Source organism: Macaca thibetana, chromosome 11, assembly GCF_024542745.1.
Source record: "Macaca thibetana thibetana isolate TM-01 chromosome 11, ASM2454274v1, whole genome shotgun sequence".
Lineage (NCBI taxonomy): Eukaryota > Metazoa > Chordata > Mammalia > Primates > Cercopithecidae > Macaca > Macaca thibetana.
In genome coordinates, this window is record NC_065588.1 from 103,866,852 (window position 1) to 103,885,784 (window position 18,933).

The window sequence follows — 18,933 nt, forward strand, 5'->3', positions numbered from 1 at the left end:
TGTAAAAGGGAAATAGGACCTCCCACAAAGAGGTAAGTAATCACGTGAATATTATACCGCACTCAAAAGAGCGACTTCAACATAAGCAAGCACTTTGTGTTTGCCAATACTAAATCACTACCGCATACTTAGTATATAATTGGTGCTCAATGTTTTAAAGTGAGAAAGTAACATTTAGGAATGTAATGGTGGGATCTCCATGAAACGACAAATTCATTTTGGAGAAAGCTTTAAAAAACGCAAACCACAAACCTCTGCTATTTGTCAGCTTGAAGTCTACGGAACTGCAAGCAAAATAAAGACTGGTGGAACTTAGCTTCTGAATGACCCCTACAGTCCCAAATATTTTCTTGGCCGTTACAAAGCCCGCAGGCATCGTCACATGCAGTACTGAAATGCCTTTTCTCGATACTCAACACAGCCCAGCCCAGCCCAGCCCACGTGGATTCCTCGCCCGGCTGCTTCCGCTTCCATTCTGTCCCCTCCCATTTCCCATTCGGCGCCTCAAAATGACGTCAAAACGAGCGCCAACGCTGCCCGAGAAGGAGCCCGCGCATGCGCTCTGCCCTGGCAGCGACCCTGTGCGGAGACAAGAGCGTGTGGCCGCAGCGAGGCTGTGGTCCCGCCCGCTGCGGCCGGGTTTCTAGCCTGACACGCCCTTGACCTAAGGATCATGAACCGCAGCCGCCAGGTGACGTGCGTGGCCTGGGTCCGCTGCGGCGTGGCCAAAGAGACACCAGACAAGGTGAGGCCTGGTCGCTGGGAGACAAGGGGAGCAGCGTCTTTACGGCACTGCGGGTCTGCCCGGCTAGGGGAACGTGGACCCAGAACATGGGGAGTTGGCTGGTGCGACTGGCTGGGGTGAGGGCGGCTTTGCCCCGATTGTCGCGATTAGAGCTGCGGTTCAGAGAGTCTGGTTCGCCTGAGCCTGGGGAGTCAGGGGCCGCGCCTCCTCACTGTTCCCACCCTCAAGCCCAGCCCCATCCCCATCCCCAAATTCGCAAGCACGTGGACGTAGCGGGCCGGAAAGGCGTAAGCTGCTGTTTTGGTAATACCCCCAAAGGCTTTTTGACCACACCGCAGCTTCACTAGCACCCAAATGCATTTTCAAGCGTAAGTGGGAAGAGAGCATGAAAACTCCACTTTCTACTCCTGTGCTCCGTGTCTGAAGGAGTGAGGATGAGTGTGGTGTAGAAAAACAGGTGTGGAGACTAAGATGTCGTGAGGCTGGGGGATGAATTGGGAATTTCTTGCAGTAATCCAGGTGAGATGTTGATGGTGGCAGTGAGGATGAGAGGTAAATGTAACACTGAAAAACCTACAGGAGTTGAAGACTAAGACTGTAGCAGAGGTGAAGATTACTTAATTCACTCATTGGATACTAAGAGCTTTCTGTAGGCCAGGCATTGTTCAGGGCCCTGGGATAGGCATAAACAAAACAGAAAAAGTCCCTGCGTTTATGGAGTCGACATGTGCACATATAGTATGTCAGTGGGAGTAAGTGCAACCAAACAGTAAAAGGGCTTGATTTGAATGTAATTGACCAAGATAATAATGATGGTGATAGGAATATGATTGGCTTGGACATGGAGTTAACAGGAATGAGGGATGGGAGTAGTCCCAGTAGTTGTAAATTCCACCTGGGCACAGACTGTGTTTTATTTACCACGGTTTCTCCAGGGTTTGGTTGATGGTAGGCACTCGGTGTATATTTATAGAATAGGGACAGAAAATTATCTCACAAAAAATTGTTGGAGGAAACAGTTATTAAAAAGAGACATAGCCTTTCAAATACTTGAAGACAGTGATTTCCAAGAGAGTCTACGCATTGAAAATCTCACACTTGGGGAGGTTAAAAAAATACTGATGTTTATGTCCCACTCCCAAGTATTGTGTTGTAATTAGCCTGGAGTGTAGCCTAAATTATTTAAGATTCCCTAGGTGATTCTAATGTACAGACAAGTCTGGGAACCAATATTTGAGGAGTTTATAGGAAAAAGAGGTTGAATTTATTTTATGAAATCCCAGAACGGAAAACTTGGACCAAATAAGAGAAATTGGACAAGCCAGTTGCGGTGTCTCGTGCCCGTAATCCCAGTCATTCAGGAAGCTGAGGTGGGAGGATCGCATGAGCCCAGGAGTTCACAGCTGCAGAGAGCTGTGACTGTGCCACATCTCTTAAAAATTAAAATTAAAGCCAGGCGTGGTGGCTCACGCCTGTAATCCCAGCACTTTGGGAGGCTGAGGCAGGTGGATCACCTGAGGTCAGGAGTTCCAGACCAGCCTGGCCAACATGGTGAAACCCGTCTCTACTAAAATACAAAAATTAGCCGGGCGTGGTAGTGCGCGCCTGTAATCCCAGCTACTGGGGAGACTGAGGTGGGAGGTTCACTTGAACCCGGGAGGCGGAGGCTGCAGTGAGCCGAGATCACACCACTGCACTCCAGCCTGGGCTACAAAGCAAGACTCCCTCTCAAAAAAAAAAAAAAAATTAAAAATTAAAATAAACCGGACAAATAAGCATCTTTTAATCAAGTAACTAATTTCCGGAGCTATCCCACAATGGAATTCTCAAGAGGATTTCCGTATTACTAGAGGCATTGTAGTGGAAACTAGGTGATTGATTTATTCATCAGTCATTAAGCATCACCACCGTTGGCCAGGCACTGAACTACGTGCTGAGGTATACAATGGCAAGCCAGTTTCTGTCTTCAGAGAGCTTACAGTTTAGTTGTAATAGGGGTGTTTTTGTTTCTGTTTGATACAGTCTTGCTCTATAACCCAGGCTGGAGTGCAGTGGTGCATTCATGGCTCACTGCAGCCTCAACCTCCTGGGTTCCAAGTAATCCGACCACCTCAGTCTCTTGAAGTGACTACAGGTGTGTACCACCATGCCTGACTAATTTTTTAATTTTCTATAGAGATGGGGATCTCCCAGTGTTCCCCAGGCTGGTCTCAAACTCCTGGGCTCAGGGAATCCTCCCACCTCAGCCTTCCAAAGTGCTGGGATTACAGGCGTGAGCCACTGCACTCAGCCGTGATAGGGGTGTTTTTAAAAGGTACTGAAACATTGATTAGGTGAGGGAATGTCAGTTGTGAAGTAGAGAGATTGAATTCAGCTTTGAACCTGGTAATATTAGGCTAAAGGATATTCAGGTGGGAAGTCTTGTAGGCAGTTGGAGAAATGGAAAATGGAATACAAGATTAGAGAGAAGAAAGTTTGGAGTAATCAGTTCAGAGGTGGTGGTTTCAGTCTTGAGAATGAATGAGCTTTGCAAGGACATGAGCCTGATGAGTGACGGTGTGGCAGTGATAATAGGGAAAAGAACAGAGGACTAGGCCAGGCGCAGTGGGTCACGCCTATAATCCCAGCACTTTGGAAGGCCGAGGCGGGTGGATCACGAGGTGAGGGGTTCGAGACCAGCCTGACCAACATGGTGAGACCCCTGTCTCTACTAAAAATACAAAAATTATCCGGGCATGGTGGCACATGCCTGTAATCCCAGCTACTCAGGAGGCTGAGGCAGGAGAATCGCTTGAACCCAGGAGGCGGAGGTTGCAGTGAGCCGAGATAGCGCCATTGCACTCCAGCCTGGGTGACACAGTGACACTCTGTCTCAAAAAAAACCCAAAAAAAACAGAAAACAGAGGACTAATTTAAGGGTGGTTTGTTAAGGAATGCCCCCAGGGAAGAGAGGGAGGTGCCCTAGATAGGGTCAGAGATAGTTGGAAGAAAACCAGAGGAGTACCACAGAGCCACTTTACCAAAACCAGTCTTTGGGGTTTTAAGACTGAGAGGTAGAGTAGAATGAGCATGAATTTTTGAAGTTTCAGGTGGGGAGGGATCTTAATTATAAGGATCTATGAAATCTCTATTTTTTTTAATGTAGAGTCTAGATGTTTGATTCTTATCTTGATGACATTGCTTGGCGTTACATTTTACATTTGTTTGCAAACTACTTTTTAATTCAAAGAATTCTGATGATTTCCTTACACATATTGTAATGAAATCTTTGCTCTCTTACAGGTAGAGCTGAGTAAAGAAGAAGTAAAACGTCTCATTGCTGAGGCAAAGGAGAAATTGCAGTTAAGTTTAGGACCAGATGAAATCTGCATCTTAAATGATGACCAGGTGTGGTCTTGTTATTGGAAGGTGCCATTTGGGTGATTCTCTTTTTCTTTCTCTGCTCATAGAGAAGGTGGTGGTGGCAGTGATGAAGAGGAGACAGGCACTCCTTCAGAAGATGGCATGCAGAGTGCACGCACCCAGGCACGCCCAAGAGAGCCCCTGGAGGATGGTGACCCAGAGGATGACAGGACGCTCGATGAGGATGAGCTGGCTGAGTACGACTTAGATAAATATGATGAGGAAGATGACCCAGGTTAGAGCGTATCCACTTCTACTGGTTTGTAATTATAAGCTTAATATGTTGGATCATGTTTGTGGTGTTCCAAAGCTTTACTCTTAGATTTTATTGTTCTTGATATCAGTAAGATAATCTGGTTGAAGACTTGGGCAGACAGCATGATTCCTAAACTAGTTTAGAAGATAAACTTTAACTCACTAATGTAAGATACAAATCTAGGATCTAAAAAAAAAAAGTACGGTGTATTTTATTGCATATATCAGGTTTAATCATTTGTAACCCACTTGTGAGTTTTTGTATGTAGTTACAATGCTATGGTGTGCTTGAACTTATATCCACGTACCTTTTCCTCAACTGCAGTCGGTTTTCTCAGAATACAGTAGTGCCCCCTTATCCACGGTTTTGCTTTCTTTGGTTTCATTAGCCACAGTCAACTACAGTCTGAAAATAGGTGAGTAAAGTACAGTTTTTTGAGAGAGATGACTTTCATATAACTTTTATTACAGTATATTATTATAATTATTTGATTCCTAGGTACATATAGGAAAAACAATGTATATAAGGTTTGTGTACTATCTGCGGTTTTAGACCACCACTAAGCGTCTTGGAATGTATCCCCTGTGGATAAGGGGGGACTACTGTGTGCATTTTGAGATGCTGTTGTTGGAGATAATTAGAAAAGGAGACCAGGTGCGGTGACTCACCCCTGTAATCTTGGCACTTTGGGAGGCCAAGACGGGTGGATCACTTGAGGTCAGGAGTTCAAGACCAGCCTGGCCAACGTGGCGAAACCCCGTCTCTACTAAAAATACAAAAATTAGCCAGGCATGGTGGCAGGCCCCTGTAATCCCAGCTACTCAGGAGGCTGAGGCAGGAGAATTGCTTGAACCTGGGAGGCGGAGGCTGCAGTGAGCCAAGATCGCACCACTGCGCTCCAGCCTGGGTAACACAGTGAGACTCCATCTCAAAAAGCAAAAGAAAATCATGGGTGGGAAGAGAAAAAGGAAATAGAGCAGAAGACAGATTAGAATTAGAAGTTTGTATAGAAAGCCTTGCAGGGGAATAAAGTGAGCTGAGATGACAACTATGTATATTGCTTTTCTGAGGGAAGTAAGTATAAAGATAAATGGAAAACGGTCTGACAAAAGCTGGGTAAGCTCGCTTTGTTTCTTTTGGAATGTGCTACCTTAAGTGGTTTGAGAAATAGGCATTTGGCACACTGAGCAGGTTAAATAAGTTATTTATTTAACTTGTAAATCTCAGTCTGCATATTTGGGAGCTGAAGGGACTCCTGGAATCCTGATAGCTAGAATCAGCTACTTCCAAGTTATAAAATCAAAATATAGATGATCTGAAACAAAAATTAACTCTTAATACAAATGTTATCTGTGACAAAGTAAAATCACAACTACCTGTTAAATCGCAGCTACCTGTTAAATTGGTGGTTAAAATACTACATAAGAAAGTCACAGCAGAGCTGAGCATGGTGGCTCATGTCTGTAATCCCAGCTACTTGGGAGGCTAAGGCAGCAGGATCGCTCAAGCCCAGGAGTTCAAGGCTGCAGTGAACTAAGATCACACTGCACTCCATCCTGGACGACAGTGAGACACCATGTCTAAATAATTTAAAAAGTTTTAAAGAGTCTTACAGCAATTATAATCAGACAATTAAAAATATCCGTGTTAGAGTATCATTGAAATGCTGAGTAAAATAATATACCTTTTGTGTGTATGAGACAGAATCAGGCTAGAGTGCTGTGGCGTGATCTCGGCTCACTGCAGCCTCCCAATCCCTAGTTCAAGCGATTCTCCTGCCTCAGCCTCCTGAGTGCTGAGATTACAGGCACACGCCACCACACCCAACTAATTTTTGTATTTTTAGTAGAGACGGGTTTCACCATGTTGGCCAGGATGGTCTCGATCTCCTGACCTCATGATCTGCCCGCCTTGGCCTGAAAAACTCCAGAGATGGGGAGAGGAAGGGTCGAAAATGACATTGAGGAAATAGTGTTAATTGTTAAAGCAAGGTAATACAAGGTTCATGATGCCCTCTCTACTAATGTTCATTTTTCAAAATTTCTATAATAGAACGTTTTAAAAAAATCAGACACATACGGGTTGATGGTGAGCACTTCCAGATACCCAATCTGTGGGGTATCTGGAAGAGCAGTGTGGTTGGAGTGCGTGCAGAATAGGACATGAGACATGGTCTGTGTTGGGCACAGGAAGATCAGTAAACAACGGACATGCAATGAGAAATGAGGAAGTAGGTTCTGGATGGAGATGGGATTGACCAAAGTCAATTAGCTGTCTTGGCCTGAATGCCTCAGGCGGGGCATGTTTGAGCCCTGTAGATAACATTGTGGAGGTAGAACTGAGCCAAGTAAGAGGAAAATTTAGTGGAATGTGACAAACTATAGGAAGCCTTTAGTGCCAGAGCAGTGTTGAGCTTGACCTGATTGTGTGTGATGGTAACAGCCTGGAAAAAGACCCAAAGAAGGGGAAATGCTTGGCAGGTTGATCTGCATGAGTGAAGCACAGAGAAGGTGGACGGGGAGTTGCTGGGAAGTCTGGGAAAAAGACTTACTGGGTCCCAGTAAACTTAGGATACCAGGCTTAGCAGTCTGTGTGTTCTCAGTGCGGGAGGAAATCATTAAAGGTTTTTGAGCATGGAACACATGATAATTGAACATGCACTTTAGGAAGTTAACTCTGGCAGCAGTGGAGAACAGGTTGGGAGATAGGGTGAATCTCTTAGAGGAGCAGAAACTTAAGACAAATTAGGCCAGAAGCAATGAGGGCCTGGCTTGGGGCACTAGGAATGAGGAGGAGAGGACATGGAAGAAAGGGATTGCAGAGGTAGCTGGGAGTTTTGCAGCATCCTTCCAGAATTGATATCTCTAGTTTCTGTCTTATTATTGGTGGTGTACCTCTTTTCCTTCAGACAAGAAGTAACCCTGATTTCTTCACTCCATCTGAATTGAATTGAATTGTCATTTATCCATTTTTCCATCTAGATGTTCATTCCTCCTTTTTCCTTGTTCCCTTGGCTAGCTGTCCTATGGATTACTATTAATTTCATTTTTCATTATCCACAGTACTTAGAAAGGAATCATTACCTCCATTTACCGGTGGCACACAGCTGGTTAAAGATGGTGCTGAGTTTTGACCACTCTCTGGCTCTAAAGCCTTCATTCTTTTCACTGCATCTTTTCTGTAGATACAGTCCAGTAGAGGATAGTTTTTTCCACTGGACTCTGGGTTATGGGCTCCAACCTTGTTAGGGACAGAGTGCCATAGATATACAGAGAAACAAAGAGCTAACCCAGCCTGGAGAGATGGCATTCAGAATCATCTCTTTCTCATGTAGCAGAAATTGCTTTCTCTGTTGCTTATCAGATGTTTAAGACCTATCAGTCCTGCCTCCTCAAAGTGGCTTCCTCTAACAATTCAGTGTATCTTCCTTTCCTGAGTTATCCTTTGTTACTATTGTAGATGTGCCATAAAAGAACAATTTCATTTTCAAGTAAGTTTAGTGAAAAAAGCATACAGTATTTCATTTTTCATATGCTTATAAGGCATATTAGCATATCAGAACATGTGCAGTAGAGTAACCTGGTTAATTTTTTGAAACTAGTCATTTCTCAATTTTATTTGACCAGGCAACCCTTATTTATTGTGTTGATTTCAGTGTTTTAGGGTCATTTTATTTGCAGGTCCTCAAGGCTGCCTCTCTGTAGCACCTTCAGTCATGAATGCAGGGAGCTAGCAGAGAATCTCAAGAGAGTTCTCATATTTTCTAAAAGGGTCTAATTCCCTAATACAATTCTTTCATTGGAAGATCCTGAATTCCAAGACTGTCTGAAATCCATTCCAAAGGTCAAATACAAATGGCTTTTAAATTCCTGCTGCTGCTTATGTAGTTTCCGTTCCCAACTCTAGATGATCCAGAGTTAGTTATAAAATAGATGGTTGCATGTAAGTCCAAGAATGGATGTCATAGAAAAAATGTTTTTGTCAAGATGACGATTTTATTATTTTAGTTTGTCAATTTTTCTTACAGATGCTGAGACTCTTGGTGAATCTCTCTTGGGTCTTACGGTCTACGGGAGTAATGATCAAGATCCTTACGTTACTCTGAAAGATACAGTAAATATTTACATCGTTTTTCTAACTATGCTGTTAAGTGTTTGAAAAACCTTACTGGCTCTGTGCTTCTAGCCAATGACATGTTTTTCCTTTTACTTAGGAACAATATGAACGTGAAGATTTCTTGATTAAGCCCAGTGATAATCTCATAGTTTGTGGCCGAGCTGAACAGGACCAGTGCAATTTAGAGGTGCATGGTAAGTGACAAATTCCTAACTAAAAGATTTTCTAAGTGATGGTAAAATAATAAGTGAATTAGTTACCATTTCATTTTTAGGTGCCAAATCCTACTGTATCTTGCTTAAGTTGGTTACATAGTTAACTTTTACACAGGTGGCCAATTTCTTGGTTATTGTTCTGGACATGTGTAGTCCAGTACATCACTTTGGTATCTGAATTTTCTGTGGAAATAAGTCCCCTGGAAATTTTTCATAGGGGTGTCTTTTTTTGATTTTATATATAAATAGGGTCTCACTGTGTTGCCCAGGCTGTCCTGAACTGGGCTCAAGCAATCCTGCTTTGACCTCCCAAAGTGCTAGGTGCTGTATTACAGGTGTGAGCCACCACACCTGGCCTCATAGAGGTTTTTAATCTTTTATTCAAATAGGATTGCCTGTTTTTCACTGCCTGTTTCACTGCCTGGAAGTAAAACTGTATATGAAAATAGAAGGCTGGGTGCGGTGCCTCACACTTGTAATCCCAGCACTTTGGCAGGCTAAGGCGGGAGGATCGCTTGAGCCCATGAGTTCTAGGCTACAGTGAGCTATGATTCTGTGTTTGCGCCACTGTACTCCAGCCTGGGTGACAAAGAAAGACCCCATCTCTTAGGGAGATAAAAATGCATAATCCTATTCCCCTGAGTTAATAACTTGCCACCTTGGATTTTTACTCCTAATTTATTTTCTGGCTATTTTTTCTTTATGTGGATTATACTGGATAGACAGGTTTTTCTCATGTTTTTTAAATAGTTATTTCAGATATTTCCCCTTTGCAAAACATTTTATTTTCTTCATAATAATTCAACACAAAGGGCCACATTTCTTTTTTGGAACCAAAACATATTGATCACCTTTCCCACTTCAAGGAATATTTGTACCAAAGCCAGAAGCCAAAGCTTTGCAGTAATCAGAAGTAGGCATGAAAATAGGAATTTTTAAATTATATTTTTAAATGTTGCTGTTTTTGATTTAATATTAATTGAATGGCTTGCCTCACTTTGGTATTTTTAATGTAAAATCTGTTTTTTATATGCTAAAAGTAGACTTCCACAATGTCTGGAGCACTCTGACTACAGATTCTCCCTTTTGTTTTTCATGCCCCTTCCACTGTGCTCATTCATATCTTCAGACAAGTCCATCCTTGCCTGATACTGTCCTCCCCTAGCAGTCTTCAGATCGTCTTGAAACTTTGAAGATTCAAAGAGATTATGAGGCTGATAAGTCCTTTTGTTACAGGAAACACAGTTGCACAGCTTGAAAAAATAAAACCCTTAGGCTTAATGTTTATCGGCATCTTCTAGGTTGCTTCATCACAGCGCCCATTGTTTAGCTTGGATTTCTATAACTCTTCAGAATCTTTAAGGCTGTCCGTGGGAAGCCTGTAGATTAGGCCCATTTTATCCCATGGCTCATTGTGATCTATTTATGCATAGCAGGCAATTTAATGTGAAGTTATTCTTTCTAACTCTTGATATCTTTGAACTTTTACATATTTCAAATGAAAACCATTTGTTTACTTTGCTTTTAAGACCAATTCTAATTTCAAAAAATTGAGACCCTATTACAGTTTTTTTGGTCATCATTGATTTTTTTATGCATTCCTGAGAACTTATAGTCATTCCTTTGAACTCAGGATCAAAGAGGAGCTGAGAAAGAAGTTAAAGCTGTTGTATTTCCATTTCCTTCTAAGTTAGGTTATTATAGATATACTTTATTATTTGGGTTTGGAAGGAATTTCCAAATTCCCAGTATGTCTGTATAAGAATAACTTCAAATGTATATTCTAAAACTGATCCGAATATTGATCTCACGTGGTTAAGAGTATGTTTTAAAGTATTATTACCAATTTTATGTAAAATGTAAGCTGAGTATATCAAACATGGTTGAGGTTTTTGTAGGACCACAGTCTAATGATTTTGAACGTGAATTCTCATCATAGGGATATGATAGAACATTACACAAATCTGCTAATCCCAGGATCAATTCCAGAAGCAGCGATCTGAGGAATTAAAAATAAAATCCTTAACTTATTATATATTTACCTCTTTCTTAATAAAAGCATATGGGGAGGGGTTCTGATTAGTGGATTCTGTTTTATCAGTGTTTCAAATTTTAAAAAGACTTCTTAGTCGTTGATTTTACAGTGTTTTTGCTGCTTAACATTACGGCTGTGAATGTTAAGGAGCTGTTAGTTGCCATATTCCAAAAGGATGTTCTCGGGAGCTTTGTTTCTATTGTTCATCTTCATAAACCTTTTTTAAAAATATTAAGAATAATTTTTGATAAACATTTACATTTCCAAATATGAGTTATTTCTCTCCCGTCCTATTTTTTGTTTGTTCTTTTTGGCTTATAAGCAGCTAGACCATTAAAAGATAAAATAAGTACTTCTTGTGGAGACCTTATGAACATTTGTTTTCTGTGAATGACCTAGAAGACAGGACCATTTATCTGACAAGGATGCAGGTGGAGTATCAGATGTCAGTGTTCATTTTCTCCTGTGGGGTATGCCACAAGATGGGATTGTATTAGACAAGCAGAATTTTTGCCTAGTCATGATATTGGAATCTTTTTTTTTTTTTTTTTTTTTGAGATGGAGTCTCTCTCTCTCTGTTGCCCAGGCTGGAGTGCAGTGGTGCGATCTCAGCTCACTGCAACCTCCACCTCCTGGGTTCAAGCTATTCTCCTGCCTCAGCCTCCCTAGTAGCTGGGACTACAGGTGTGCACCACCATACCCAGCTAATTTTTGTATTTTCAGTAGACTTAAATTTTTGCTAATTTTGCTAATTTTTGCTAATTTTGTATTTTAAGTAGAGACGGGGTTTCATCATGTTGGCCAGGCTGGTCTTGAACTCCTGACCTCAAGTGATCTGCCCACCTTGGCCTCCCAAAGTATTGGGATTACAGGCGTGAGCCACCATGCCCAGCCTGGAATCTCTTTATAATATCAGATGTCTCACTTTAAAGCACATGGCTCACATACATTTAATAGAATTTGGTTTTTTGAGTGGGATGTGATTTTTGATGACTTGTTCTGATGCATTAAAGTCTCTTTTCCCAATCTTTTCAGTTTATAATCAAGAAGAAGACTCTTTTTATGTACACCATGATATACTCTTGTCTGCATATCCTCTGAGTGTGGAATGGCTGAATTTTGATCCTAGCCCAGATGATTCTACCGGTAATTAGAAAACTTAAGGTTGTTCAGTGATTTCCAGTCTTATGTATTTTCTCCTAGCTCCATAAATTATGTATTCTCTTGAATGTTTTCAGAATTGTTGCTGATATTTTCTGAAGTTACTATTGTTTTATGAAGTTAGAGTTCTTAACACACCATCACTTTATTGTTTGGGGTCCATAAATCCCCAGACTTTAGACAGGTAAGGAGGTAGCTGCTCTACTACAGGCTGAAGGACGGGGCCTGAAGCCTTTTGGACTGTAGAACTGTAAAGGTCCCATACAGACTCTGTATAAATGGCCTGATGTGTGAGATGTTACCAGCTAGATTTCAGTGGCATAACCTGTTTTAGAAAACATAAGGTAAAACCGAAATGAAGAGGCTTGTCACAAGTAATTAGGTTCTCATGTTAGTCTTTGTAACCACATCTGCACACTATTAGTTGCCCCTGTCCGTACTTTTTAATAAAGGTAAACACTGATTATACTCTTACATCTTGTTTGCAAACCTTGTTCACGATTCATGATCTGATCTGATCTTCATCCCCGCAGCACCCCATGAAGGAGGAAGGGAGGAGGGTTATTCTCATTATGTAAGTGAAAACACTGGGGCCAAGAGATTGAGCCTTTCTTACTCAAATTGTGGCCCAAAGACCAGCAGCAGCACAGCATGGTTATCACCTGTGAACTAGTTAGAACTGCCCACCCAGAACCACCTGAAATACAATCTGCATTTGTAATATTCAGATGCTGCATATGCATATAAGTTTGAGAAGCACTGCTCTAAAGCATTTTTCAGTTGATCTACAGTGTAATGTATTTGATTAGAAGTTCTGTATGTCTTTTTTTGTGTAATCATACATGCATTGTTTCCTCCCATAGGAAATTACATTGCTGTAGGAAACATGACCCCTGTTATTGAAGTGTGGGACCTTGATATAGTGGACTCTTTAGAGCCAGTCTTCACACTCGGAAGTAAACTTTCAAAAAAGAAGAAAAAGAAAGGAAAGAAGGTAAAGAAGTTAATAAATACTTAAACTCTAATGTCAGAGATAAGTTTACTCGGGAGTAGGGGTGAAGGGTAAGAACATACACTTTTTCAATCAGGTATTCTTGGTGAGATGGGATAGGTAGTTATGAAATTATTGTAATTTTTAGTTTTGAAAAGCCCATCCAAAGAAAACTTATTTCTGATTGCATAAAACCTCCATTGTCATGTTGTTCTTTCTTACAGAAAACTAGTTCAAAGGTAGTATATTAATACGAATAGCTACCATAGATGAAGGACTCTCGGATTATGAGCCTCCTTCAAATACAGTAGCTATTTATACAGATATACTAATCTTTTAAAAAAAATTCTGTTATTGTGTTGAATTCTAATTATCCATGTATTAACTCCTGCAACTTTTAAAACTGTTAGGTTTTATGAGGGTTGGGAGCCATAATGATATTTGTATAATTACAGTACCTAGATTAAGAACTGCTAGGCTGGGCCATGCACATGGCTCACACCTGTAATCCCAGCACTTTAGGAGGCTGAGGTGGGTAGATCACCTGAGGTCAGGAGTTTGAGACCAGCCTGGACAACATGGTGAAACTGTCTCTACTAAAAATACAAAAATTAGCTGGGTGTGGTGGTGTGTGCCTGTAATCCCAGCTACTGGGGAGGCTGAGGCAGGAGAATCACTTGAACCTGGGAGGCAGAGGTTGCAGTGAGCTTAGATCGCACCACTGTACTCCAGCCTGGGTGACAGAGCGAGACTGTCTCAAGGAAAACAAAGAACTGCTAGGCCAGTCATAGTAGCTCATGCCTATAGTCCTAGCACTTTGGGAGGCCTAGGTGGGAGGAGTGCTTGAGCCCAGGAGGTCGAGGCTGCAGTGAGCCATGATCATGTGCCACTGCACTCCAACCTGGGTGACAAAGCGATATTTTGTCTCTTAAAAAAATAGATTACTATAGTTTCTTCCTTGTTCCCTGTAAAGAAATTTTCTTTCTTTTTTTTTTTTTTTTTAAGAGGTAAGGTCTTGCTCTGTCTCCCAAGACTGGAGTGCAGTGGCACGATTATAATTCACTGCAGCCTCAAACTCCTGGGCTCAAGAGATCCTCCTATTCTCCTACCTCAGCTTCCCAAGTAGCTGAGACTATAGGCTCATGCTGCCATGACTGGCTAAGTTTTGACTTTTTTGTAAAGGCAGAGTTTTGCTGTGTTGGCTGGGCTGGTCTCGAACTCCTGGCCTTAAGTGATGTTCCCACATTAGCTTCCCAGGGTCCTGGGATTACAGTGTGGGCTGCCACGCCAAGCCCCTGTAATGAAATTTATCATGCGTCTCTAACAGGGAGACAAGGTTTTATTTCTTTTAGTCTTCAAAAGTTTATATAATATCAAAACAATAGGTCGGGTGCAGTAGCTCACACTCCCAACACTTTGGGAGGCCGAGAGTGGATCATGAGGTCAGGAGTTCCAGACCACCCTGGCCAATGTGGCAAAACCCCATCTCCACAAAAAATATAAAAATTAGCTGGGCATAGCGGCATATGCATGTAATCCCAGCTACTTAAGAGGCTAAGGCAGGAGAATTGCTTGAACCCAGGAGGTGGAGGTTGCAGTGAGCTGAGATCATGTAACTGCACTCTAGCCAGGACAACAGAGCGAGACTCTATCTCAAAACAAAACAATCTTAAGGTTTAAAGAATCTTGCAAATTAATATATTCAGTTTTATTATGGGGAGACTTTAATACAAAAAATAATTAAAACAATTATTACAGAGTTCCTCAGCAGAAGGGCATACCGATGCTGTCCTTGACCTTTCATGGAATAAGCTAATCAGGTAAAAAGAAATAACATTTGAATGACTGTAAAAGACTGTAGCCATTGTGATCTTACCTCATGCCTACACTCATCTCTTTATTTGTGCCATGGACTTTTGTGTCTATCTTCCTTTCTTGTAGGATGCTCTGCTTGCAGGCAGGAGCTCTGCCATCTGTTTCTTTGCATCCTCCAGGTCACCTGCCAGCTCATCACTGTGGGTGCTCATTACATGTTTGGTGACCCAAGTGCCCTCTCTCCACTACCACTGGGAAAAAACAGGGTGTTTGGCTGTGCCCATGGTGCAACAGGATTTTGTTTCTTCCTAGGAGACATTTTTCTCTATTTTCACATCTTATATACTCTTTTATTTTTTCTTTAAGTTATGGCAAAATATAAAAGTTAACACTTGTATTAATCTTTTCATGCTGCTAATATAGACATACTCGAGGCTGGGTAATTTGTAAAGGAAAGAGGTTTAACTGACTCAGTTCCATATGGCTGGGGAGGCCTCACAGTCATGGCGGAAAGCAAATGAGGAGCAAAGTCATGTCTTACGTAGTGGCAGGCAGGAGAAAGGGCATGTGCAGAGGAACTCCTTTATAAAACCGTCAGATCTCAGGAGACCCATTCACTATCACAAGAACATCACAGGAAAGACCTGTCCCCATGATTCAATTACCTTCCACCTGGTCCCTCCCACAACACGTGGGAATTACGGGAACTACAACTCAAGATGAGATTTGGGTGGGGACATAGCCAAATCATATCACCAGTTTTACCATTTTTAAGTGTGCAGTTCAGTGGCTTTCAGTACATTCACAGAGTTGTGCAACCATCACCACAATGCATCTCCAGAACATTTTCATCTTTCCACACTGTAGCTCTGCTGTTTAAACACTGACTCCCCATTTCCCCAACCCCCAGCCTCGGCAACCAGCACTCCACTTTCTGTCTCCATTAATTTGACTAAGCACCTCATATGAATGGAATCATAGACTTACTTCTTTGCAACTGGCTTATTTGACTTAATGTCTTCAGGTTCAGTCATATTCTAATAAGTGTCAGAGTTTCCTTCCTTTTTAAGGCTAAATAACATTCCATTGTATGTAAGGTATAGTACCCGTTCATTTATGTGTGGTCACCTGGATTGTTGCTTCTGCCTTTTGGATACTGTGAATAATGCTCCTATGAATGTGGGTGTACAAATATTCAAGTCCTTGCTTTCAATTATTTTGGGTATGTACCCAGAAGTGTTATTACTGGATCTTACGGTGATTCTATTTTTAATTTTCTGAGGAGCTACCATACTATTTTCCATAGTAGCTGCACCATTTTACATTTTCACCAACAGTGCACACAAGGGCTCTAGCATCTCCAACATTTGTTATCTTCTGTTTTTCGTAATAGCCATCCTAATGGGTATGAAGTGGTATCTCACTGCGGTTTTAATTTGCATTCCCCCCCTTTTTTTAAAGTAAGATGGGGGTCTAACTACGTTGCTAAGGCTGGTCTCAAACTCTTGGGCTCAAGCAATACCCCCGCCTCATCCTCCCAAGTCACTGGGAGTACAGGGGCTGCCACCACACCTGGCTTAATCTGCATTTCTTAACGATTAGTGATGTTGAGCATCTTTGTTTTGCGCTTATTGGCCATTTGTGTATCTTCTTTGGGAGAAATGTTTTTCCAAGTCGTTTGCTTACTTTTTTTGAGACAGGGGTCTCACTCTGTTACCCAGGCTGGAGTGCAGTGGCACAATCATTGCTCACAGTAGTCTTGACTTCCTGGGGCTTCTTTTCTGTGGGTTGTTTTTTCACTTTCTTGGTGATATCATTTGCAGCACGGGTTTTTCATGTGATGGTGTGTATTTCTTTTGTTGTTCATGCTTTTGATGTTGTGTCTAAGAAACCATTGCCTAAATCAGGGTCATGAAGGTTTACATGTATGTTTCCTTCTGAGAGTTTTATAGTATTAGCTTTTACATTGAAGTCCATGATCCATTTTGAGTTTTTTTTGTGTGTATGGTGTGAGGTAGGGGTCCAACTTCATTCTTTTTCGTGAAGATGATTCATTTGTCCCTGAACCATTTGTTTTTGTTTTGTTTTGTTTTGTTTGAGACAGTGTCTTACTCTGTCACCCAGGCTGGAGTGCAGTGGTGTGATCTCAGCCCACTGCACCCCCCCCCGACCTCCAGGGTTCAAGTGATTCTGCCTCAGCCTTCTGAGTAGCTGGGATTACACGTGCATGCCACCATGCCTGTCTAATTTTTGTATTTTTATAGAGACAGGGTTTCACCACGTAGGCCAGGCTTGTCTCAAACTCTGGACCTCAAGTGATCTGCCTGCCTCTGCCTCTCAAAGTGCTGGGATTATAGGCATGAGCCACCGTGCCCAGCCCCATTTGTTGATAAGACTTTTTTCCCCATTGAACATTTAATTACCTCAGTACCCTTGTCAAAAACCAGTGACTATAAATGTTTATTTCTGGACTGTTAGTTTTAGTCCATTAATCTGTATGTCCTTATGCCAGTAGCACATTGTGATTGCTGTAGGTTTTCAGTAAGTTTTGATGCCAGAAAGTATGAGCTTGCCAACTTTGTTCTTTTTTTCAGTACTATTTTAGCTATTCTAGGTTCCTTGCATTTTAGGAATCAGCTTGTCACTTTTGTTTTATTATTATTAGGCTAATACTAATAGTAGTACATCTTGTTTTGTTTTGAGACAGAGTCTCACTCTGTCGCTCAGGCTGGAGTCCAGTGACATGATCTCGTTTCACTGCGACCTCTGCTTTTTGGGTTCAAGCTATTCTCCTACCTCAGACTCCTGAGTAACTGGGATTGCAGGTGTGCGCCACCATGCCTCGCTAATTTTTTGTATTTTTAGAGAAGGGGTTTCACCATGTTGGCCAGGCTGGTCTTGAACTCCTGACCTCAAGTGATCCACATGCCTCAGCCTCCCAAAGTGCTGGGATTACAGGTGTGAGCCACTGTGCCTGGCTGTGAATCAGCTTGTCACTTTCTGCAAAAAGAAAGAAAAAAGTCATCAGGGATTTTGAAAGAGATTGGTTGAATCTGTAGATCAGTTTATAGCTCCATCTGTAGATGTAGTATTTCCATAGTAACACTATTAAGTCTTCTAATACATGAACATGGGGTGTCTTTCCACTTCTTTAGATACTCTTGTTTCTTTTCATAATCTTCAGGAGTTTTCATTATGTAAGTCTTTTGTTAAATTTATTCCTAAGTATTTTATCTTTCTGATGCTATTGTAAATGCAATCTTTTTCTCATATTTAATGCTCCTGACTTTTAAAAGATTACCTGATTGGATTCTTCCCTTTCTCAGAAATGTTTTAGCAAGTGCATCAGCGGACAACACTGTAATTCTGTGGGATATGTCCTTGGGGAAACCAGCAGCTAGCCTCGCTGTACACACAGACAAGGTATGGTGATTTAGTTGATCAGCGGTTCTTAAAAATCGGACACAAATATTGGCTAAAAATCTCAAACGTTTATATATGACTTTGAAAATAATTTTATCTGGCTTGTAGCATGCTTTCACCTGTTATCTCTTAGGATTTTCACAAAACCCTGTGTGGTAGGTATAATGCCCATCTTAGAGATGAAAAATTGGGTACAGAAAGGTACAGTTACTAGGAACATTAGTGCCCTGTAACATATTTATAGAGGCTCCTAAAAGAGGATGAGGGCTGTCAGTCACAATGATATTAAAGAATTAACACCCATTACTGCATTATTCCCCAGGGATCTAATGCACATTGTTTTGGGACTTCTGGAGCATGGGGAATTCACCAGATGGGTTTGACTACTTCCCTTTTTCTTCTGAGTATCTTCTAACATTTGAGGGACCTAAGTATTCTGCCAAACAGTTTGGGGAAACTACATTTTCTTTAAGTGCCCAGTCTTTATTTGGGAGCATGGTTTGCCCTTTGATTATGCAGTACATTTATGTTTCTTTTGTTTATTTCAAAGGGAAGCATTTATAGAAATACTGTCAAATAGATTCTTACCACATGTTAGGTAATTTTACAAAAAGCAAACAAACAGAGATCTCTGCATTTATGTTTCCTCCCTTTAGGTCCAGACGCTGCAGTTTCATCCATTTGAAGCACAGACTCTGATTTCTGGCTCATATGATAAGTAAGAAAGCACAGCAGGAATGATTGCTGCTCTGTTTTTATCCTCTAGAAGTCATT

General features: G+C 41.5%; 2 protein-coding genes across 2 annotated transcripts in view; one reads left to right on the forward strand and one right to left on the reverse strand.

The window, feature by feature from the left end:
- The window catches only part of PWP1 (PWP1 homolog, endonuclein), a 753,749-nt gene that overhangs the window by 729,182 nt on the left and 5,634 nt on the right, over positions 1 to 18,933 (forward strand). The window contains exons 2-11 of the mRNA XM_050749781.1: positions 558 to 745; positions 4,028 to 4,086; positions 4,195 to 4,382; positions 8,431 to 8,516; positions 8,617 to 8,713; positions 11,805 to 11,915; positions 12,794 to 12,924; positions 14,680 to 14,741; positions 18,063 to 18,159; positions 18,816 to 18,877. Coding sequence (XP_050605738.1) covers positions 674 to 745; positions 4,028 to 4,086; positions 4,195 to 4,382; positions 8,431 to 8,516; positions 8,617 to 8,713; positions 11,805 to 11,915; positions 12,794 to 12,924; positions 14,680 to 14,741; positions 18,063 to 18,159; positions 18,816 to 18,877 — 965 coding nt within the window. The 5' untranslated portion in view covers positions 558 to 673. The remainder of the gene's footprint in view (positions 1 to 557; positions 746 to 4,027; positions 4,087 to 4,194; positions 4,383 to 8,430; positions 8,517 to 8,616; positions 8,714 to 11,804; positions 11,916 to 12,793; positions 12,925 to 14,679; positions 14,742 to 18,062; positions 18,160 to 18,815; positions 18,878 to 18,933) is intronic.
- Positions 13,520 to 18,933, reverse strand: part of PRDM4 (PR/SET domain 4) — a 48,230-nt gene continuing 42,816 nt past the window's right edge. The window contains exon 13 of the transcript XR_007717855.1: positions 13,520 to 17,736. The gene's annotated coding sequence lies outside the window, so the exon portion shown is untranslated. The remainder of the gene's footprint in view (positions 17,737 to 18,933) is intronic.